The following is a 22160-nucleotide window of genomic DNA, read 5'->3' as shown; positions in this document are numbered from 1 at the left end:
TTTCAAATTATATATAAAAATATATCTGTGCGTTTTTAATACTTTTTTAAAAAAACTATACGAGTTATTGCCATTTTGCAGTTTATTCGTTTTTAACATAATGAATGCTGATAGTTATTCTGAACATATGAATAAAATAAAATTATTGCACACGAAGAAAATAAGATCATTGATAATGTCTGTAAGGACAGGTACCCCTGTCCATGTGCACACATGCCATGAAGACATATGTGGTGATGTGGAGGTAGAGCTCCACATATTCTTCATCTCGCCCATAGTTGGGATGATGTGATCAGCATCACGCCAGGCCGCCTTTACCCCGCAGGGTTGCCCCCATGTAGCAATTGAAACGAGGCTGGATGGGCCTTAGAGCATCGCAGAAACAGGGAAATGACTGGAAAAAATTCCTGGTCCAGATCACCTGCCCCGGGATTCGAACCTGGTGGTACCCAGATGCTCATCAGATGCTTTTCTTCCACTTTTGGCTAATCGCGACGATGATGATGGGTGATAGTAAGATGGAATTAGTGAAGGGATACTCACAAAGAAAACCATCTATCCAGGCCGGGATTCGAACACGGGACTCTTGGCCTCATACTGGACAGATAATTTTCAAAAAGAAAAGATTAAAACGTGATATTATTTAAGTCATTGGATTGCCCAACATAATAATAGTTATAAACAACTAAAGTAACACAATCCTGAATCAAACCCAAAACTTGTACAGATGGTATCACGCAGACTTCAATATATTTCATTTCTAGTTTTCCCCCTTACAAAATTTTCTGTGGGAGTCTACAACTTTAGGTATTGTGCCCATCAAAGAAGTTTCAAAAGGCATATAGTACTGAACAGTAAATGTAATTCATTAATTAAAGAGAGGGGGAATTTCACGATGACAAAGGAATGAAAATTGGGCTTTCTATCTTTTCTGTTGTTTTTAGAGCTCGTTTTCAATATTAAGGAAAATGTTGGTATTGCATCCTAATGTTGAAAACTTTCTAAGTTATCTAAAAAGTTATAATTGATCTAGAAAGTTAAACGTGAAATTACACAATTTGTCGGCCAATACGAAAAGCTCATGTGTCGACGAACGTCAATGAAGTAAGGTTTCAAAGGTGTAGAAGTGCAATAAATTTGTAAAAACTTAAATTGTGGCGAAGACGAGCAAAGATGAATACGGAAAATAATATAAATCCTGGAATCATGAATCATAAGAAGACCGCGGTGAAATAAATAAATAAAAAATATATATGCACATTTGCGCTTGTAGAACCCCAACTTACAGTGTATTTTAGATACGCTGATAGGTGTCACCACCCTCGCCTGCCATAATAGCAATGCCTATGTGTCACTCATTGTAATACGTAAGAAGGCCGGACCAAGCGCTCGTGGACTTTGTATTGTCTTGGTAGTGGCGCTAGAACGCATTGCACTCGCTTGGATAGTAGGTGTGGTGTGCAAGTGCATAGCAGGTGTAGAAGTGAAGGAAGAAAGACCCGCGGAACTGTTTTCGCTACTTCTATTAGGTAAGCATGTTAATGACTTGATTTAAATGTTAATACTGTAATAACATTTGTTTATTAACTCTTTGTTACACATAGAACTGTTTTTGCCTACCTTCTCACCTTGACGCAAAGACGAGCTGGATAAAGATAAATTCCGTAAAAAAAACAATAACATTTGTATAAACGAAGTGTAAATAAAAACAATATATGCATCTTCTAGCTTCGATCTAGAGGTTATGGTAGTTTGAAACTTTTGACTTTACTTGCCGCGAGTCAGATAGAATTCGATACCCCAGTGTGTTCCTCCAGTTAATTGTTGTAGGTTTCTAGCTTGTAGCGCGCTTCCAGGCAGCACGTGTTATACGACAAGGTGTGTGAAAAAGGCTTTATTCTAACGACGTAACCTCATGCCCATGTGTGTGTGTTAGTGAGGTTGTATGTAACCAGTGATCGAAGTCAAAGGAATGCGGGAGATGCTGTGCCTCCAGTTAAGAAAATCCTCATTAAGCTTCCTTCCAGCTAGGAAAATTTGCATAGCCTACAGCATTGCCTCCATGTTGATCCATACAAGTACCCCCCCCCCCAACTCGACAAGCATCTCCTTGCTATGAATTTTCACTTTGAGCACTAGTTATAAGCTTCAATTGACCCGTTTCCGTAAAAAATTATATATATATATATATATATATATATATATATGTGTGTGTGTGTGTGTGTGTGTGTGTGTGTGTGTGTGTGTGTGTGTGTGTGTGTATGTGACTTCTTGAATTTTACGTGGGCGGAAAGTGCCTTGTTCTCCCAAAGTTGACGCTTATGATCCCTTCATTAATATCCTGTAATTATTCTTAATCTTCATCGTCGCAATTAGTATATAAAGGCGGAAAATAGGGAGTCGAATTAGTTAACTTTTGGTAAAATATAGTCAGTTTTATTTACTAGCTATTAGTGTTGCCCACGGGACGAGACGGGACAGGCTTTTAAAAATTCGAGACGAGACGAGATTGATCATGTGCCCCGAGACAAACGAATATTTTCGAGACGACCCAGCATTTCACAGCATTTCCATGAGACGAGACAGGCCAAAGTCTCGTCTCGTGGGCAACACTACAGCTATGACTGTACATTACCAAATTTTCAAGAATCTGATATACTATTTTTGAAAGCCGGAGTAACCTTCTCAGCTTTGCACGATAGGCACAAAGTTGTCCTAATTTTACGAACATATCCTCCATTACAAAACTCCTGCTAACAACATGCAGATAAAATAATATGTCCAAGTCATAGAACTAAAGGTTTGTGTAGTCAGTAAGGTGTCCGATTGTCACATGGGAGACTCGGGTTTGATTCCGTGGTTGGTTGGCTCAGGAGTTCAGGACGGTTGGTTCAAGAAGCATAAATGAAACAGGTTCATATTAAGCATACCATCCTGTTTTCCGTGAAATACTAGCCTACCCACCTTTCCATTTAAAATATGAAATTCATTCGGAGATAGCGACTACGTTGGTAACATACAAGTATCTTTTCCTGTATCTTTATAGGGATGTTTGATTCGTGTTTACCTATTCGTATCTCTAAGCCTACTCGTTGGCGTCGTGGTAGCGTCGTTGCCTTGTAAACAAGGAGTTCCAGGTTCGATACCCTGAAGAGACACGCGGTGGTTCACATTCTACTTTAAACTGTTGCTCCAGTCGAGATTAGCCTATCTGTGCATAAAATGGACTTAAAACAGGAAGTCAACCAAACATATCCGTAACAGTTTAAACCGATATTTCAATATTTATTCACAGATTAATTTCTAATATTTCGGCACATAAGCTCACTTAAGAATTTTATAATAATATTCTACCATTTGCATAAGAAAGTGGAGGCGGTATCCTAACCGCCATAACGGTCTCCACCAGTTTACCCCTGTTTCAGATGAGAGGGACCCTGGACTGAATTTTGCAGACTAACGAGGCTCTGGCGTCTGGACCTACGGCCAGTATAATCATCTGTAGAACTGTGTGTGCATTGTCCTGTGTTTTGTCCTTATACGTGCTGAGTTTAGTTATGTAAGAGGCGGAATCCCGAATAATGTGACGGGCGCAAAATAGCCTCACTGCTGACGCACCCAAAAATTTCAAATTCAATAAAAAAATCAGATTGAGAGCATTTCCTCTCTTGAGAGATATAAGGATGAACTTCTTACTCAAAATTAGGCAGTGTATTTCTGTTTCCGGTGGGGAAAAGGACGAATTTCCTCACTCGAAGTGAGTTTAAGCGTGTTTCTTGAGTATGGAGAAAATATATTAATTTTCACATATTTTTAGGGAGTTTATTTCCAGTACTTTGGCAGTGATGAAGACGTTTCCACACACTAACTTAAGGCTTTCTAGTTTGGTGCTAAGATTGGTTAGTTTCCTAGCTCAACCTTAGGGATTTTTGCTATTGAGGGAGCTGAGCCTAGAGAATAGATTTCTGCTATTTAGGGAGAGAGGTAATAGTTTCTTCTTCCAATCCTAGAGAATGTATGTCTAGCGGTTGGCGAAAAGGATGTTAGTTTCTTCAGAACAGCAGATTTTAGCATAAATGAATTAGTCATTGATCGAAAATTAACATACATTTGTAATCAAAGTGGATCCAGTTCGATTCCGGTGGTGGAACATTGCATATTTTAAAATGTAGGTCTAGCCCTGATTAACCTATTTGGCATAAAGGGAATTTACATTTCTGACAATCTATTTTTAATTTTAACATGTCGAAGCTTTTAGTTGATTTTTTTTTCGATAAATATTAGTCGAATAAAAATCGTGATTCCTGCTGATCAATAGGTCACATAGTTTATACTGTTGATATATAATCAAGTACGAAGTTTCAGGAAATTAAACCTTCATATTAAGTTCGTTCTTTAATTTAGAAATTATGAATGTGGAAATTGGCATTCTTGTAACTTAGGCTAATTCAGATGATGTTAATACAATAATAATAATAATAATAATAATAATAATAATAATAATAATAATTATTATTATTATTATTATTATTATCATCATGTCGGCAGGGTCCAAAACAAGGGATAGCCTATAGGCCAAAATTTTATAAATCCTCCCTGTGCGCAGATAGGCTAATCGCGACTGGACCTACAGTTTAAAGTGGAATCCGAACCACTGTGCAATTTGTCTCCAATGGGTGGCGAAATGTACGAATGCATTAAATCATTATGTAATCAAGGGATCCCGGATTCGATACTCGACCGAGGCACAGAGTGGTTCGGATCCTACTTTAAACCGTAGATACAGTCCGGACTAACCTATCCGTGCATAAAGTGGATTTAAAATAAAGAAAAACCAAACTCATACTAAATCATTATGTCAGCCTTCCAAATCTTGCAAGCTAAAAAGTTCTTTATTTTAATTCCAATGGAAATTAATGAAACTAAGAAAAAACACTGGAATGAGTGCTCGCCATAATAAACGCATTTGATTTTTAGAACTAAGATATTCAATTTGTACACTAATCGTTCATCTAATTCGGAAAAGAACTTACCAGAAAAATTAAAAGAAATAAAAACACAACTTCTTTTAACGTTGTATTTCGGAAATGAAATACGTTATGCTGATAGCTTATGGTAATTAGCACTTTGATCGTGTACTTTTTAGATCCCTTTTTGCCACACTTGACTAATTGCGACCATAATGATAAATGATAATTAAAGTAAATTGATTAAGAGACATTTACAAGAAACACTTATGTCCAGACCGAGACTTGAGAGTCACTAATTAGACAAAATCCTGTATATTTATAATATACATTTAAATTTTAGAAAAATGAAATTTATGGTTAAATAAGACATATTAACTATTTGATTTTTAATTTGGTATGCTGAAATTCGATATATCGTTAACTTGGTGTTCTGAAATGTAACTAAGAAACAACATTTTACAATAGGAGATAAAGATCAAATATACAATTTGCTATATATAGATTTGATTAGCTTGGAAGAACGAAGCTGCTACATTTGTTTTGTAGTGAAACAGGTTTATTAGACGATGTTTTTCGATTGTTATAATAATCAACTAATCAACTAATGCAAGGTTAACAGCCAAATAATTTCGAGAATTATCATGTCTCTCGATTCCTACGTAGCCGATTGGTTAGCGCTCTTGCCGTTGGTGCAAGCGGCCCTGGGTTAGATCCCCGATGGACGTTCCAAAATTTCGGCGTTGACCCAACATCGTGAGGATAATCGGCCACTTGAAAACAATAGTAACGTACTTCGTTCAGAAAAGAAAGAAAAACAGCGGCGATGGGATTTGATGCGCTGACCCGATGAAAATCCGCTTGGCAGGTTCTGGTCCTAAGGGGCTGTTGTGCCATAAAGTTTAGCTAATGAGAGCTTGATCGGTTGTGTTGCTTAACATTGCATTTTTTGCACCTACAATGTAACCGCGACATGTAAAATGAGAGGAGAAATGATCAAGGAAATAAAGGGTAGCGTTCCACAGCATTCGCCTTGAGTTGCTGAGGAAAACCGGGAAGTAATAAGGATGGACGAAAACGGCTTCCAATCCATGACATTTTAGATAAGAATGATTAGATTGTTGCTTTTAAGTCCACTTCTTGCGAAAATACGCTGATCGGGACTGGACCTACAGTTTAAAGTCGGACCCGAACCATTGTTCAATGTGCCTTCACCGGGTTTTAGGATAAGAGCCTGTTCTCAACTTATCCTTTCGTTCGGAGGGCCTCCTCAGTGGCGTGGTGGTAACGTCGTCGCCTTGTAATCAAGGGGTCCCTGGTTCGATACCCTGTGGAGTCACACAGTGGTTCGTATCCAACTTTAAACTGCAGGTCCAGTCCCGATTAGCATAATGTGCATAAAATGCGCTTAAAAAACAAACTCAATGAATCAATCAACCTTTCGTTCGGTCAAAAATTTGGAAACGCATTCCAAAAAAAATTATTGAATGTAACAAGAAAGATCATTACCTAATGCAAAAGGAAATTGACGTTCACGAAGGTTGTATTTGCAGTTGGAGACATGAGCCGCATTTTCGTGAAACATGCAAAATTTTATTGGTATGAGCTTGAGCTCTACTGGTTCTGTAAATAGATTTTTTGTGGCAATAATAATCGCATAGGTTCTCGTGTTAACAATGCAATAACGAATAGGAGGCAAATCAATGCCACTTTTATTAGCATAGCTCGCGAATGAGAATAATGAATCGCGTAACCCAAGTACTCAATAGATTACTGATAAGGGGAATTATTTCCTGCAAGCAGTGAACCATTACGCAAGAATGTATCAACAGCGTTGTTGACATGTACGAGCTGGCACAGGTGCCGGGTGACCGGCTGTTATCTTTTTAGCCTCCTACATTTCTGTGGGTCTATCGTCATTCATTGTTTCCTTGATATTCACAACCCAAGGTAACCCCCGCCACATATTTTGTGGAACAATGGCGAATTAATGTCTTCTTCAGGGGGTGTGCATTGGATTGCTCAATGTTGCACATCATCTGATTGATTGATTGCTTTGGTTTATTTTATTTCGCTTTTCTGCCACTTTTGGCTAATCACGAAGATGAGGACGAGTGATGAAATGTTGTTTTTTAAGTCCACTTTATGCACAGAAAGGTTAACCGGGACTTGACCTACAGTTTAAAGTGAGATCCGAACTACTGTGCAATATGCCTCCACCTGTTATCGAACCCCACTTGATTACAAGGCGACGACGTTACCACTACGCCATCGGGGAGGCTAAGGATGATGAGTGATGATATGATGAAATTAATGAAGGGAGACTCACAAAGAACACCCATGGTCAGGTCGGGATTTGATCCCGGGATCTCTGGCGTCGTAGCTCGATGTTATAACCCCTTCGCCGCGAGGTCGGTAACGTTGCACACCAAACTGGGTAAAGGCCAATCACCAATACATTTCTATTTCTAATTTCAGACCACTTTTACATCTCTCAAGGTCAATGAGAGGATGTTGAGGATGAATAATGAACTCATGGAATAGAAAATGTGACAATTAACGGGTGATACGAGGTGCAGCTGTCTATGAGTTCTTATAAAAATATATCAAAGTTTGTTTCTATACTCTATTCCGGGAATCTGTAAAGCAAGGCCGCGCAGTAAAGGGAGAAAGGGAGAGAGAGGGAGAGAGAGCAGTATACGCTGTTGCAAAGGCTAGTAGCTGCAGTCGTTTCCCCCTCCACGCAAATCCGTTCCCTCGCACGTGTTCATTGGTAGAGCTCATCTCGAGTCACTACTTGCGCAGATACTTGTTTCGTTCGCTTGCTCCAGACATACCAGGGACAGAGTATAGTCTGCTTTATGCTCCGATAGGCTAATGAAAATTTGACCTACAGTTTCAAGCGGGATCCGAACCACTGTAAAATGTGTTTGCAACGGGAATCTAACCTGACACCCCTTGATTACAAAGCCACAACGTTATCACTACGCCTTCGGGTAGCATGAGTTCTTGTATCTCCAGATATTGAACATGCAGTGTCACATATACGTAAAGTTCGACTTATGAAACATATGTTAACCTCACTTCACTTTATTTAGCGGAACTAATAGAAGTATCGAATAACATCCGCTGAAGTTCATACAGCACCGTTCCATGGAGGAACGTATACAAATTGTATTGCTTTCATTTTATTTTTATTTTACTTTCATTACCTTATTTTTCTTTTAATACTTTATTTTCATTTATATGTTTTTCATTTTGTAATTGTATACAATTAACTGTAAAGAAAAACAATTGACCACTGTAATTAATGGTTAAGTGGAAGAGAAGACATTAATGCCTTAACTTTGCCATGCAAACAAAGTCGTAAATAAATAAATAAACCCCATTTAATCCTCCTATGTACACTTTTGGACACATTTTAGTTGACCTGATCCTACTTTAATGTGAGCTCTTAAAAAAATCTTGTCATGGTTTCGATATGTTCAGAATTGTTTAATTGACGAGTTTTGGGGATAGAACAAGCATAAATACATAATATAAATGAAAGGAATTTATGACTAAAGACAAATTCATATTATTAACAAAAGGGGACGGTTGGAAATATGTCCTCTTGTAGCAAATACGCAGAAAGTATTTTCCAAACATAAAACAAAAAAAAAAAAATTAACCAATTCTAATGAAAGTCCACACAAGAATTGACCAAATTCGAAACTAAATCGAGATTAATGACATAAATTAGTAAAATAAAAGTCCATGAAAATAAAGAAAGAAAGAACTCCATTAAATCACATGCTTGGTGCCCTCATATCTTTGCTGTCTTAAATCTTTAAATTAAAGACTACAATTACATACGCAAGAAAGTTGTTATTGGTATTCCGTTGGGAGATAAAGTATGTAGTACCACGCTTATTTCTCAACAATAGAACGGGTAGTTTCCGAAAGCCCCTTGTTTTGTAGTTAGAATAGTTTATTGTAGCTATTTTGAATCTGATTTGTGTGTAAAGCCTTAAAACACACTAGAAAAAAAAGATTTGTTTGAATTAACAAAACACGTTTGGTTAAGTTTTTTGGCAATCGTAAACAAAAACATTACTAAGTTTGCTAATTTTGACTAAGTTTTTTGGCATCTCTAAGCAAATGAGCACGACTAGGAAAAGAAAGAAAGAATTCGGTTCTGTTGAACAATAATTTGTTTGTCGCTTATTTTTTTTAAAAAAATATTTGGTTACGAGTAACTAGTTTTGGTCATTCCAAACGAGTTTTATCCTCTGTGCATACAAGATTAACTCGTTTTCTTTAGCAATTTTTTTTGAAGCAGATCGACCGCAAGTGGCTTTGTGCTCTTTTTTTATAAAAAAAGAAAACTGTGCATGGGAGTTATGTGTGTCCTTTCATTAGTTTAATCTAATCATCACTAATTATCATCGTCGCATTTAGACAAAAGTGGCAAGGAAACGACGTTATGTGACAAAAATATAAAAAAATAAAAAATAATGCCGTGACCTACACTTGTACCGCTCCTCAACGAGGCAGGAAGCTAATTACATACTTTCGTGGCGCACCACAACCTTACGCTATATGTACGATTTGGATTTTATTCGGATATTCATGATATGGTATTTATACTTAAACAAAATAGTAAACAAAGTCGTAAATAAATAAATAAATAAATGGATCCAACTTTAAACTGTATGTCCAGTCCCAATTAGCCCTACTGTGCATAAAGTGGACTAAATTCTGAGCGGTAATATAATTCTATTCTTAGAAACTTGTAACTGACCTACTTGAAAAATCATCTTTTTATTTCTAAAAATCAGAGTTAAGTTTGGATTTTTTAACGAAGGCAAGAATGTGTTTTTAAGGCGGTCTACAAATAATTCAGAAGGCCATAAATTCAAAATAGGGGCAGTTCCAAAACTTTCCGTTGGACCAACCCTTAATATTTTTGCTGTATTTTGAAATGATACAATTGATTACATTAATAAATCTGTTCCTTTGTCATTCCTTTTGGTTTATTACAATTTTGTGTGTTATTTTATTCTTGCAGACATGTCCAGTTCCAAGCTAACAGAGATGAATGAAGGGGCACGCCATGATCCAATGCAGCCTCAGGAAGAAGTGGAAGAGGAACATCCGCTTTCACCTAAAGTTGTAAACGTCGTGGGTAATTTTATTAGAGTCTATTTACCAGACAAAAAATGCTTCAAGGAGACATCGGAGAAGCAGAAAGAAGAGGGGGAGGTAGATGTGGCCTCTGTTTCCGAAAAGGAATCAAAGAAGGTGCCAAAGGAAGAGGAATATGGAGAGAGTGAGGATGAAGGTGCAGAAGAGTACAATGAATATAAGGAAGCTGTGAATGAAGATGAGAAGAAGGAGCAAGAAGAAGATAAATGTGGGGAAGATGAAGATATGGACGTAGAAGATGTAGATTTGGACATAGAAGATGAAGAAAAGGACGTGGAGGAAGATGATGAGAAAGGGATAAATGATGAGACGGAGAAAGAAGTTGAAGAGAAGGAGACGGTCTATTTACCAGACAAGAAGCACTTCAAGAAGATGGCGGAGGAGCAGAAAGAAGAGAAGGATGAAGATGTGACCTCTGTTTCCGGAAAGAAATCAAAGATACCGAAGGAGGAGGAAGATGGAGAGAGCGAGAATGAAAATGCTGAAGAGGATAATAATGATAAGAAAGCTGTGAATGAAGAGAAGAAGAAGGGACAAGAAGAAGAACAGAAACATGGGGAAGATGAAGAGATTGGAATAGAAGATCAAGGTCAAGGCAAGGCAAAAGAAAATCACGTGGAGGAAGAGGGTGAGAAAGGGATAAATGATGAAAATGAAGAAGTTGAAGAGAAGAAGGTCTACTTACTCGACAAGAAAGGTAATAATACATTATTGTTCAAGGAGACAATGGAGAAGCAGAAACAAGAAAATATGACCTCTAATTCCGTAAAGGAACCAAAGAAGATGCCAAAGGAAAAGGTGAATGGAGAGATCGAGACTGAAGAAGCAAAAGAAGACAATGGTGATGAGGAGAACGAGCAAGAAGAAGAACAGACAGATGCGAGAGATGAAGAGGACATTGAAGATGAGAATCAGGAGAAGGCAGAAGTGGAGAACGTGGACGAAGATGATGAAGAAGGGATAAATGATGAAGAGAATGAGAGAGAATTCGAAGGTGAAATATATGATGACGATGGAAAGGAGAAGAACGAAGATAATGATGAAGAAAAAACCGATGTAGGAAATGAGAAAGAAGATGAAGAAGAAGACACTGAAGATGAAGAAGCTAAAGATAAGGAAGAAAGTGGTGAACCCGACAATGAAAAAGATGTAGATGATAAGGAAGATGAAGGCGAGAATGAGAAGCAAGTAGATGAATTCGAAGATGATTATGAAGAAAAGTTGAATGGTGAAGAAGAATGTGCCAAAAGTGATGCTGTTGAATATGCATTATTTGCTGGATGTGAAGAATGTGAAGTTGTGGAGGTGATGGAAGAAGAAAGTGAAGAAACCTCGGTTTCTGAGGAAACAGAGGAAAGTGAAGAAACCTTGGTTTCTGAGGAAACAGAGGAAAGTGAAGATGGATCAGACTATGCTTTCGCGGTTGAAATAGATGCTGATGATGAGGAGGAGGACGGTGAGGACGATGTATTAGAAGAAGATGCAGAGGAAGGAATGAATGTGGAAATTCAGGACGCAGTGGAAGAGGAAGAAAATCATGGATTTTTCTACAACTTCTTGTGCTTCCTTTTCTCATTTTTCAAACGAGGTAGCAGAAGCAACGGAGCTAAGGTTGTCAAAGTTACTTCTACTCCTCCAGCAGCATAACCAAAAACAAGGAGAAAATTTGAAGTAGATGTTTTGTTTCAAACATAAGAATGTCATGATCTTGTGAATATGCACTTACTGTTACATACTCTGAATTTGTAAATAATTTGCATGTATAGCTTCAATAGTACTCTGCATGTGGTAATGGTATTTTCATGAATTTGATACAAGTAAGCAAAATCAATTTTCCAGCTAAAATATGCGCAAATCTTGTGTGAGTATGTATGTAATAAATATGATATAAGCAATAAAAGTGCTCAGTATAAAATTGACTGATTCCTTGAATTTATTGGCGTATTGAAATTCAGTAACTTATAATATTTATGGAAACGTTTGTGGTTTCATTTGCTCGGAGTGCAATATGCATTACAAGTGGTTGGGTAATCTTATCTATTGAAATACAAGACTATGCTTTTCTTGTTGTGTACGTTCATTGGAAGTATTTCAACATAACTTATAAGTATTTACATGTATTTTGCATTTTTTTAAATGTTAACATGAATTGCCTCTTCAGACCAATGGCACGACGAGAAGAATGATGACTAGATGAAACTGATGAAAGGAATACTCACAAAGGAACAACCATGTCCATGTCAGAACTCAAACCTGGGACCCTAGATGGTAAACATTTTTAAAATAGAATAAAGAAAGAAAGAGAAAAAAAGAAAATGAATTGGCTCTTTAAGTTTCAAAATAAAGAATATGACATTTCATTACTTATGCAGAGATTTTTTTTTTAATTGGAAGTTTATTTTGTGTTTCTCGATTGTTGGAACAGGTTTTCTTGTACAGTCATGTACACTTCTGGGTTGTAACGATTCCATTGAAAATTAATGGAATTGCTATAACACAGAAGTGTCCGTGACAGTAGTAACCTAATGCGGTGGAAAAGCGATGTTGAAATCTCCGAATACAACACTATTCAATACAATATAGAGTGTTCGAGTTTTAAGTCAACTTTATGGTCAGATAGGATAACTGGCACTATACCTACAGTCCCGGTTATCTTATCTGTGCATAAAATGGACTTAAAGCATAATTCCAGATGAACACAATACATACATAATATTTTTTGTTGTAATATCTTGATAAATAAATAGGAGAACACAGTGTTTCAAAGCTTCTCTTAGAGAAATTCCAACTTCAGATGACTTCAGCTTCAAAATGGTTTGCTGATCAATTCATTTTTTTCATTTGCCTGCAACGCTGGGTTGACCGCTGCTCAGACGTAAAGAAGAATGAAAAGGATATTTGTTGTATTCTATCACTCTCTAAGCAAGTGAAATCTAATGGATTTTCACCAACTGCAAATGGTCTTTGAAATGTTGACGACATTTGAGGTCGTATCCCGAGTTGCCAATCAGGGGCCCCTATCTGACTTAACGTAACAAATGGATTACTTATTTGAAACTCTGACATTATCCTTATTCCAGTGCTAATGATTATAGTAATGAATATTACTTGACTTAGTTGCATCAAACCATGCTCTGACTTGTATAGCCCCTTCTATCTTGATCTGGTTCGGAATTAACATCTAAAGATTATTTGTTTTAATTGGGATGCATAATACCCTTCCGATTGCACAGCTGAAAGATGGCTATGCACTACGTGACACACTAAGTTAACAAGTATATTAATTAATTGCGTCAACAAGGAAATTCAACTTCGTTAAAGGTGCTATCTCAGTATTCGGCTGGAGTTGTGAGGAGAACTATGTGGACAAACACAATCAGGACGACCGTCTTTAAGAAAGGCTATCTCTCTCTACAATACAGTTAAAAAAATCAATACTGTGTATGGAGTATTTTTCTATAGGTAGGACAACAGCTGACCTTATAATGAATGTAAGTCATGTTTTAAGGAATAAATGTTGCTAATCCAGAAAATGAAAGGATCAGCTGCTATTTCAGGTAATAGGTATTTGCTGCTTAGTAAATGAAGTAGATAAGCTTGGATTTTGATAAAATATCATCACTATTCATTACTGAAAGGGCACATACCCATTATTTCTGATTTTACACCAGACAATAAAAACTTCCTAGTTTTTTTAATGTTTTGTTTTCGGCTTTTCCCGTGGGAGTTGGTAGGCCATGAGAACATACAATTGCGTTAGGAATGAGTCCTGTGAACACTAAAGAGGCATAAGAGTTCAGAATGAAAACACCCTAAAAATGGACATGTGTCCTTCCAGTAATAAATGACTGAATTGTTTGCGTTATTGAGCAAGAGCAAGAAACGTAAAATAGCTTTTTCATGTTGTGATTTCAATTATGTAGCTTCAAACACGGGCTCTACTTATTTACGAATCAAAATCATACATTTGGTTTATTTGACTTCGCTTTTCTGATACTTTTGGCTAATCACGAAAATGAAAATGAATGATGATGTGATGAAACTGATGAAGGGACTCTCACAAAGAACACACATGCCCGGACCGAGATTCCAACCCGGAACCCCTGGCGTTGTAGTGGGTGTGCTAACCACTCCGCCACGGAGGTTGGCTGTATGAACTGTACTTGGTCACAGTGACAAATTAGGGACTGGATAACCACCCGTCCAAAACAAGCACTATTATTCTCCTAATATTTGCCGAATGTTCCTTCATCAATTTGATGTGGCATCCTGGCTTGGGCATGGGGCTGTTTGTGAGTGTCTGTTTATCAGTCTCATCTTATCATCACTCATCCTCATCTTCGCGATTAGCCAATAGTAGGAGATTGGTTGCTTGGTTGATTTGGTGTTTTAAGTCTACTTTATGCACAGTAAGGCTAATCGGGACAGGATCTACAGTTTATAGTGGGATTCAAACCACTATGTGTCTTCACCGGGTATCGAACCCGAAAGTGGGAGAAAAAGCGAAGTAAAATAAAGCAAATCAATCAATCAATCAATCAACCTTCATCAATTTCAATTATCATCAATCATCCTCGTCGTCGTGATTAGACAAATATGACAGACAACGACACTGAGTAACAAAAATAAAATCAAAGGTGGCTCATCCATATCCTATAGTAAGTTTCTATGACCGTGGTGTGGTTATCATCTCAATTTACCAATGGCGATCTTGTACTTGATGCTGGACATGTTCTCGGTCTCGTCTCACAGTCAAGGTGATCTCGAGATTGGGTCGAGGATACTTTCTGTCCATGTACGATCACTCGCAATAAAATGTGACCTAGGATCTTGAAATACTCGCTTCTTTGCATAGCGTTATATGTTTTGCCGAACTCTAAAGCGATTGGGGAACTTTCTAATGAATATTCACTTACCGTAGCATTATCACTGCGCACCACGACGCCAGGGGTCCCTGCTTCGAATCCCGGCCTGGGCATGGCAAGGACGTTCTTTGTGAGTGCCCCTTCATCATATCGTCACTAATTGTCGCGATTAGCCAAAAGTGGAAGAAAAGCGACGCTAAGTAAAAAAATATCAAATTTCTACTTTTAGTCACAACAGACTACAATTATACTATTTCATTCTGGTAGATATATTGAAAATCTGCTGAATTAAATCTTATTAAATCCTCAACCGTGAAAAATTGTAAAACCTGTTTTTAGGATAACATTCTGTGCAGTTTAAAAACGTTGCACAAGACCTTGGTTCAAATTCTCTGAGAAGAAGTCTCGATTAGATTTAATGTGAAATGTAGGCCCCAAACAAAATTGGAAAGTGTAAATTATTGAGATCAATGGTAATGTTACCTGGGTCTATTTTTAAGAGGAAAACCTGCTTTCGAAAAATAATAATTTCCAAGGCAAATTTTCGATTCTTTACAAGGTCACATTGAGGAAGTTCAGGCAGTCAACGTGTAGCAAAAGAGTAATTTATTTATTTAGCTCTATAGATTAAGGCTCATGCCTTGCCTTAAGTTGCTGTATTAAGTCCACTATATGCACATATAGGCTAATCCGGATTGGACCTACAGTTTAAAGTTCGATCTGAACTACTACGTACCTCCACAGGGTATCAAAGCCGGACCTTGGTTAACCTTGTCTTTTTTTTGGCATTATTAAGTTCACGTCTTGCAAGGATAGGCAAATCGGGACTGGATCTACAGTTTAAAGTGCGATCCGAACTATACTGCGCAATATCAATTCACCGGGTATCGAACCCGTGACCCCTTCCTTACCTTACGTTCAACCATAATATTATATTATAAATTCATAATATAATGTACATTCAAAATATGATTCACATGTAAATAAAGAAATCAATGAACATGCATACATCTTTCACAACAGACAAACAACAGTAAAAAAATATATAGCAATTCATAGACATGCATCAACCCCCCCCCCACACACACACAAACGCATACACGCACACTGCTATGTACGCCGGCTTGGAGTATCCGAAGTTCGAGTCCCGGTCTGGCATGGGGGTTCTTTGCGAGTGTATCTTTACCAATTTTATCTAATCATCACTCATATACATACGTATGTGTGTGAGAGGGGAACAATAATAGATAGATAGAGAAGAGAGAGGAAAAGAGAGACAGAGAGCGAGCAGGGGGATACAAAATTGCAGGCTGGAGTTTATTTCGTTAGCTATTTTTATTGACTTGTTACAGCCTATGATTACCAGTGAAAAGTTACGTAAAGTAACTAAAATATAAAAGGAACAAGAAGGGAAGAAAACGGAAAAAAATATTGAAGGGGAAATTATTGCTCGTCGTGTGAGAAGCTGAGGAACGTAATTCCAAAAATGTGGTTTGTTGTTTAAGTTAAGCCGCGTTTACACCGTTGTTGCTAACACATGTTACCAACAAAACGCTTCAGAGTTTGTTATCAACATCAGGGGTGCCCACAGGGGGGTGTTATGGCGCAGACTGCGCCATCGAAATTTTTTGGGGGATTTTTTCCTTATTGTAATATAAAATTCAACATTTATATATTTTTTCAAAATAAATGTAAACAGCTTAGGTACACCATATTTAATCCAATAGATGAAGAAAATGAAGTATTTTGAGGTAGCGATGCCCACAGGTGGGTTTGTAGACTCTCGTTATGTCCAAGCAAATTATTTCTTTTGGAGGGGACGATTTTTTGTGATGGAAATTTGGTGTGAAACACTACAACATTTGGCACAAGTTGAATTACGTTATTAACTATCCATTGCTGTTACATAAATACCAAATTATAGACTGCCAAGGAAATTGTAACGGGTAATGTTATTATTAAGGAAGGGAGGTTTCCAACTCTTACTCATTGGGTTTTAAATCGACACGTGGATTCTGGTGGGGGATTGAGAAATAAACGTTGGGGAAGGGGCTGAGCATTAAATTTGGGGGGGATATCCAACTCTTGTATATTAATATTACGTCTGATATTGTAGCGGAGAATGTGGTTTGTGGACGGAGGGGGTAATATCTAGGTATTCTTCAACATAAACAGTAAGTACAAAATTTTGGTTGGAGGATTAAATATTAAATTTGAGGAGAGAAGATATTGAGCTCTTAATAAAGTGTAAAATCTTAGATTGTCAAGGGATTTCTTTAGGGTACGAACATTATATTCGGGAATTATATTTAGCCATATGGTATGCGCACGTTTCGGCGCTGCACATGGGAAAAGAGTAGATGGAAAAGAGTAAATATCGAGGGATCCTATGAAAGTATTGACGTCCCATTAAATTAATATTCTAGCAAGCCTGTTAAGAAATGGATATAAAAATTTTCTTGCTCGCTTCGCTCGCAATATTGCGTTCCAAAAATGCGTGTCTTGCACTTTCATGAGACGATTGTGAAGAATTATACTGTACCTGCATTACAAGACAAACAATATTCTCGATATTTATTAATAATATAATTTCTTAAAATATAATGTTTAGTGTCGGTATACTGCTTAATTTAAAGCAGGTGAGTCATTTTGATGATATGGTTCTATTAGCAACATTATTGTATTATTGATTCCCTGTAGGCTATGCTGCAATAGTTGTACTAACTGTGTACTTCATAGTAACGCCTTGCACATTACTCGATAAAACAGGAAAATAAATAGTATCAAATTCGCATTTCTAAGTTATTGTTGAAGGGTAATTTTGCTTTAGCAAGTGAAATTTGCACTGAAGATGAAATCCATCTAATTATTGCTATGGATTACTAAAAAAATTGTAGTTACCCCAAGCAGAGGGGGTGAGTTCTTTGAAGGAGGCACCTTATTATAGGGTTCTGTAATTTTCTACTTTAAGTTGTTGAAGACTTTGTGTTAAATACCCAAATTGTGGGTTATTGAAATCTTGTTCTCCAACCACAAGCACTGTTTAAATACATATTTATATAATTATGACATTTGAGATTGCTAGCTTTCCGTTCTCGAAAATTTGAACCATTAAAAAATATGGACAGTTTAACAGGCTATTGTATTCAAATAAAAATAATTATTACGCATTCACCCAAAATATTTTGAGGGGTAATGCATCCACGGTCTAGCTGGGGGATGGAAACCTCTGTTTAAGGAGAACGGGCAGATCAAGTATCGTGTTCAATAAAGTTTTAAAGAAACGTTACTTTCAATAGACACGCTATCGTAATTAAATACTTCATGTGGATTACCACATGATTTGGGGGGGGGGGGGACGCATGACGAGATTTGGGTGGGATTGCGCCATTGGGCTTGGGGGGATGGGCACCCCTGATCAACATCTCATGTTAGCAACAGATTTCCCGTGTTGGCAACAGAAAATTTGTTATCCACACGAAGTCGGTAAAGATGAAAGAATGTTAGCAACATTTCCCCCGCTTCCCCTCACGCCACCATCACACCAGTGACAGCCAGCCAGCGACCTCGACAGCATCGTTTCGTGTGAGATATGTTTTGTTTTGTAATGTATTTATCATGGAAAATCTTGTGAGTGAGATGGAGTGGTCAAAGGATCAAGTGCTGAACTTAGTTGAATTGTTCCGCGAGAAGCCTGTCCTTTGGGACCAAACTTTTCCAAAATTTAAACACCAGAACCAAAGTACTATGCCTGGAATGAAATTTGAGAGAGTACAACTTCCTCCACAGTCGGCATCTTGCAGCCAACTGAGAACATGCAAGCAAAATGTTAACAAAAGTTATTAACAAAAGTAAAGTCAAACTAGTGTTCCGGTTACCAACATTTGTTGCCACCATCTGTTGTTAACCATGTTGGTAACAAAAAGTTAATAACATTTGTTGGTGACATTCGGTGTTAATGCGGCTTAAAACTCCTCTGAAGAGCTCTATGTAAAGTCAGATCGACAGATCTTCACTTTCAATGCTTAGCAGTACCGTGTGGAGTCACGTACGTACGTATATCCAATTTACTGACATTTTAAGAGTCACGTATATTCCTAAGAATACATTATTTCCATGTATTCTTAGGAACGCGTCTGACTACCATGCTAAAGGTCCCGGGTTCGATCCCCGGCCGGTTCAAATCCGGGAACTTTTCTAACGATGGAAGCGGCCCCGGCGCCCACCCAGCGTCGAATAACATGGGTACCTGGGGGAAACCCTGGGGGGTAAAGGCGGTCAGGGGCGTGATGCTGATCACATCACCCCCACTCATGACCGGATCAAGAAAGTGTGGGACGTTACCCCCACACCCCCTATACGCCTTCATGGCGTGGTGCTATGCACAGCGGAGCACTTTACCTTTTTTTACCTTACATTATTTCCTCTCTTCTGTAAATTAAATAAAATGGAATTACGTCCTCTGATTCTCATACGTACGTACGACGGATTGAAAGTCAGCATTTAGATTCGTTCTGCATGTTGTTCACTGCACTTACGCTTGGCAAAGGGCTGTGTTACCTGGGCACAAACTTGTCTCTGTGTTGCTTTGTAAGATCTTGATGTGATAAGACGTTAGGGTGTACTGCCAGTTTGAAGGTCTCCCTTGCCCGGTGCGTGTAGCCAGCTGAAGTGATCGCGTTGAAGCATTTGTTTGGTGTTAAGACAAGGTGTAAAGCAATCGTTGAAGTGGTGTCGAAGTTCGTAAGGGAAAACGAGCCGAGGAATATTTGGTAACAGCGAAACTGGAATTAAAGTGTGTTTCTGGTGAGTGTAGGGAAAGGAAACTCGACGGACGTAATACGTTGCTTAATGTGCTCGTTAGATGTCATACAGTGATGGACAAAAGTAATCATACAGTGGAACTGAAAGGAAGAAAGGACGAATTGCAGCAGCTAGGAAAACAATAAGGAAGTCAAAACTGTTAATGCTTGACCATGTAAGCACCAAACGATATATTGACAACAAAAATAAATATCAGATGCTGCTTGTAGAAAAATAAAATACAATACTTTCTCAATACCCGCTTCTTTGGCTGGACAAAAGTATTCATACACCAACATAAAAGTTCACTTTGAAGACAAGAAAGAAACAAATACCATGTCGACAGAATTTAGTATGCATTCCTCTGTTATGGAGAACAGCTGTCAGTCTCTTTTGCATAGAATGAACAAGAGGCGTGGTTATTTCAGATGTAATATTGTGCCACTCGTGCAAAATGACCTCTTTCAGTCTATTCTTGCTTGTTATGTCATGTTTTCGGAGTCTGGTTTCCAAATGGCTCCAAAGATGTTCAATGGGGTTAAGGTCGGGGGACTGAGGTGGAGTTTTGAGTGTGTGGGGAGTATTATATAACAACCAAAGGCGGCCAATCTCAGCTGTATTTTTAGGGTCGTTGTCCTGCCGGAAGTAAAAATCATTCCCAAGACCCAAATGATCGAGACTCTTCTGCAAATTGTTCTTCAGAATATTCAAATAGACAAATCTATCCATTAGTTCCCTCAATAAAGACGAGTTCTCCAACACCTAAGGCTGATATACAGCCCCAGACCATAACGCCACCACCTCCATGTTTAACTGTGGCCAAGAGATTTCGAGGCTCAGGCTCAGTATTGGGCTTTCTCCACACCAATATTCTACCATCACTATGGATAATATTAAATTTACTCTCGTCCGTAAACAACACTTTATCCCAGAAGTCCAAACTTTTACTCGCATACTCCTTTGCAAATGTTAATCTGGCCTTCTTGTTCTTCTTACTGATGTATGGCTTCCTTCTATATACCCTAGCTCTGTACCCTGCTCGGTTTAAAAGCCTTCTAATACTTCTTGAGGACACTTGTTTTCCCAGGTGTTCGTGAACATGTGCCGCCACTGCTGACATTGTTAATTTTGGATTTTTCTTGATCATTCTCAACAGTCCTTGTTTCTCTCTCGAAGTAAGTTTCTGAGGACGCCCAACTCTTTCCCTATTTATCAGCACTTTTGTGTCTTTATATCGTTTGATGACACTTTGCACAGTCGCACGACTACTCCCAAGTATGTCTGCGATTTTAGAATATGATTTCTTATTGTGGTATAATGATATCATAATTCTCCTCTCTTCGATCGTGATTTCCTTCCCTTTGCGGCCCATTTGACTTCCTGCAGCACGCCAACACCAAACCAACCACTTCCTTACACAGGTGCAAGTGCAGTTAACAAATATCTGGGACTGAATGATGGAAACGGATGTTTCACGAACTTTTTTGGGGGTTTATAACCTGGCGTATGAATACTTATGACCATCCAGAAAGCAGCTTATCTAAGGATTACCCACATTTCTCATGACAATTTAAATTGTATGCACACAATTGCTTTGCGTTTCTATTCTTGCCATTCCAATGGAGCATATGTGCTACAGACGTGACTTGCCTTTACGGTCTTCTTTGTATAATAACATGTTTCATTCAGACAATGCCTTTGTATGAATACTTTTGTCCATCACTGTATGTTCAGGTTGCCGAACGGCTAATACGTGATAGTACTCAGATTATTGCAGTCGAATGATTGAAGTGAATCCCCCCCTCTTCGTCGTTGTTTTTACTAAGTGCTAACAGCTCAAGTGCTACGATTATTACTGTGAAATGTTTGAAAGAGTTCCACAAACCCATACCTAGGATTCGTATCACGCCATAGTGAGGTGCAGTCAAATTTGCAGTCAAATTTACCAGCCGCTTTACGAGTCTCGTGGTGGTGAGTATAACATGTCTATTATTTTGTTCTTCACTTTGAACAAGCAACTGCAAAAAGCCAAAGAAAGGGGGTGGGGGCGATTTGAGAACTTGGTGTTAACATTCCGATATCATAATGAAGGTATTATTAGACTTACCCAACCCAATTGTTTCTTATAACAAACTAGTACTATTTGAGGCATAAAACAGAGTCAGAATTTCGGCAAGGATTACATTAACTTCTAATGCTGTAACGGCAAGAATATACAATACCGAACCCTTCTGTAATTTCTATATTACTGCTTATACTCACGAAATAATTAGTCGTGATGATTTATCTGAGGTTAACATGTTGGGGTGAGGTGTAGAAATTGTTCATTAACATGTAG

General features: G+C 38.0%; 1 protein-coding gene across 1 annotated transcript; it reads left to right on the top strand.

Moving 5' to 3' along the window:
• Positions 1 to 1441: 1441 nt before the first annotated feature.
• LOC145980591 (uncharacterized) lies at positions 1442 to 12037 on the top strand. The gene is made up of 2 exons (XM_083113629.1): positions 1442 to 1529; positions 10018 to 12037. The coding sequence occupies exon 2, from the start codon at positions 10020 to 10022 to the stop codon at positions 11799 to 11801; it is 1782 nt and encodes a 593-aa protein (XP_082969755.1). The 5' UTR covers positions 1442 to 1529; positions 10018 to 10019; the 3' UTR covers positions 11802 to 12037.
• Positions 12038 to 22160: the final 10123 nt, after the last annotated feature.

The sequence above is a fragment of the Lepisma saccharinum genome, chromosome 2, assembly GCF_977018435.1.
Source record: "Lepisma saccharinum chromosome 2, izLepSacc3.1, whole genome shotgun sequence".
In the NCBI taxonomy this organism is placed as follows: Eukaryota; Metazoa; Arthropoda; class Insecta; order Zygentoma; family Lepismatidae; genus Lepisma; species Lepisma saccharinum.
Note: the sequence above shows the minus strand (reverse complement) of the source record. Positions and strands in the feature narration are given on the sequence as shown.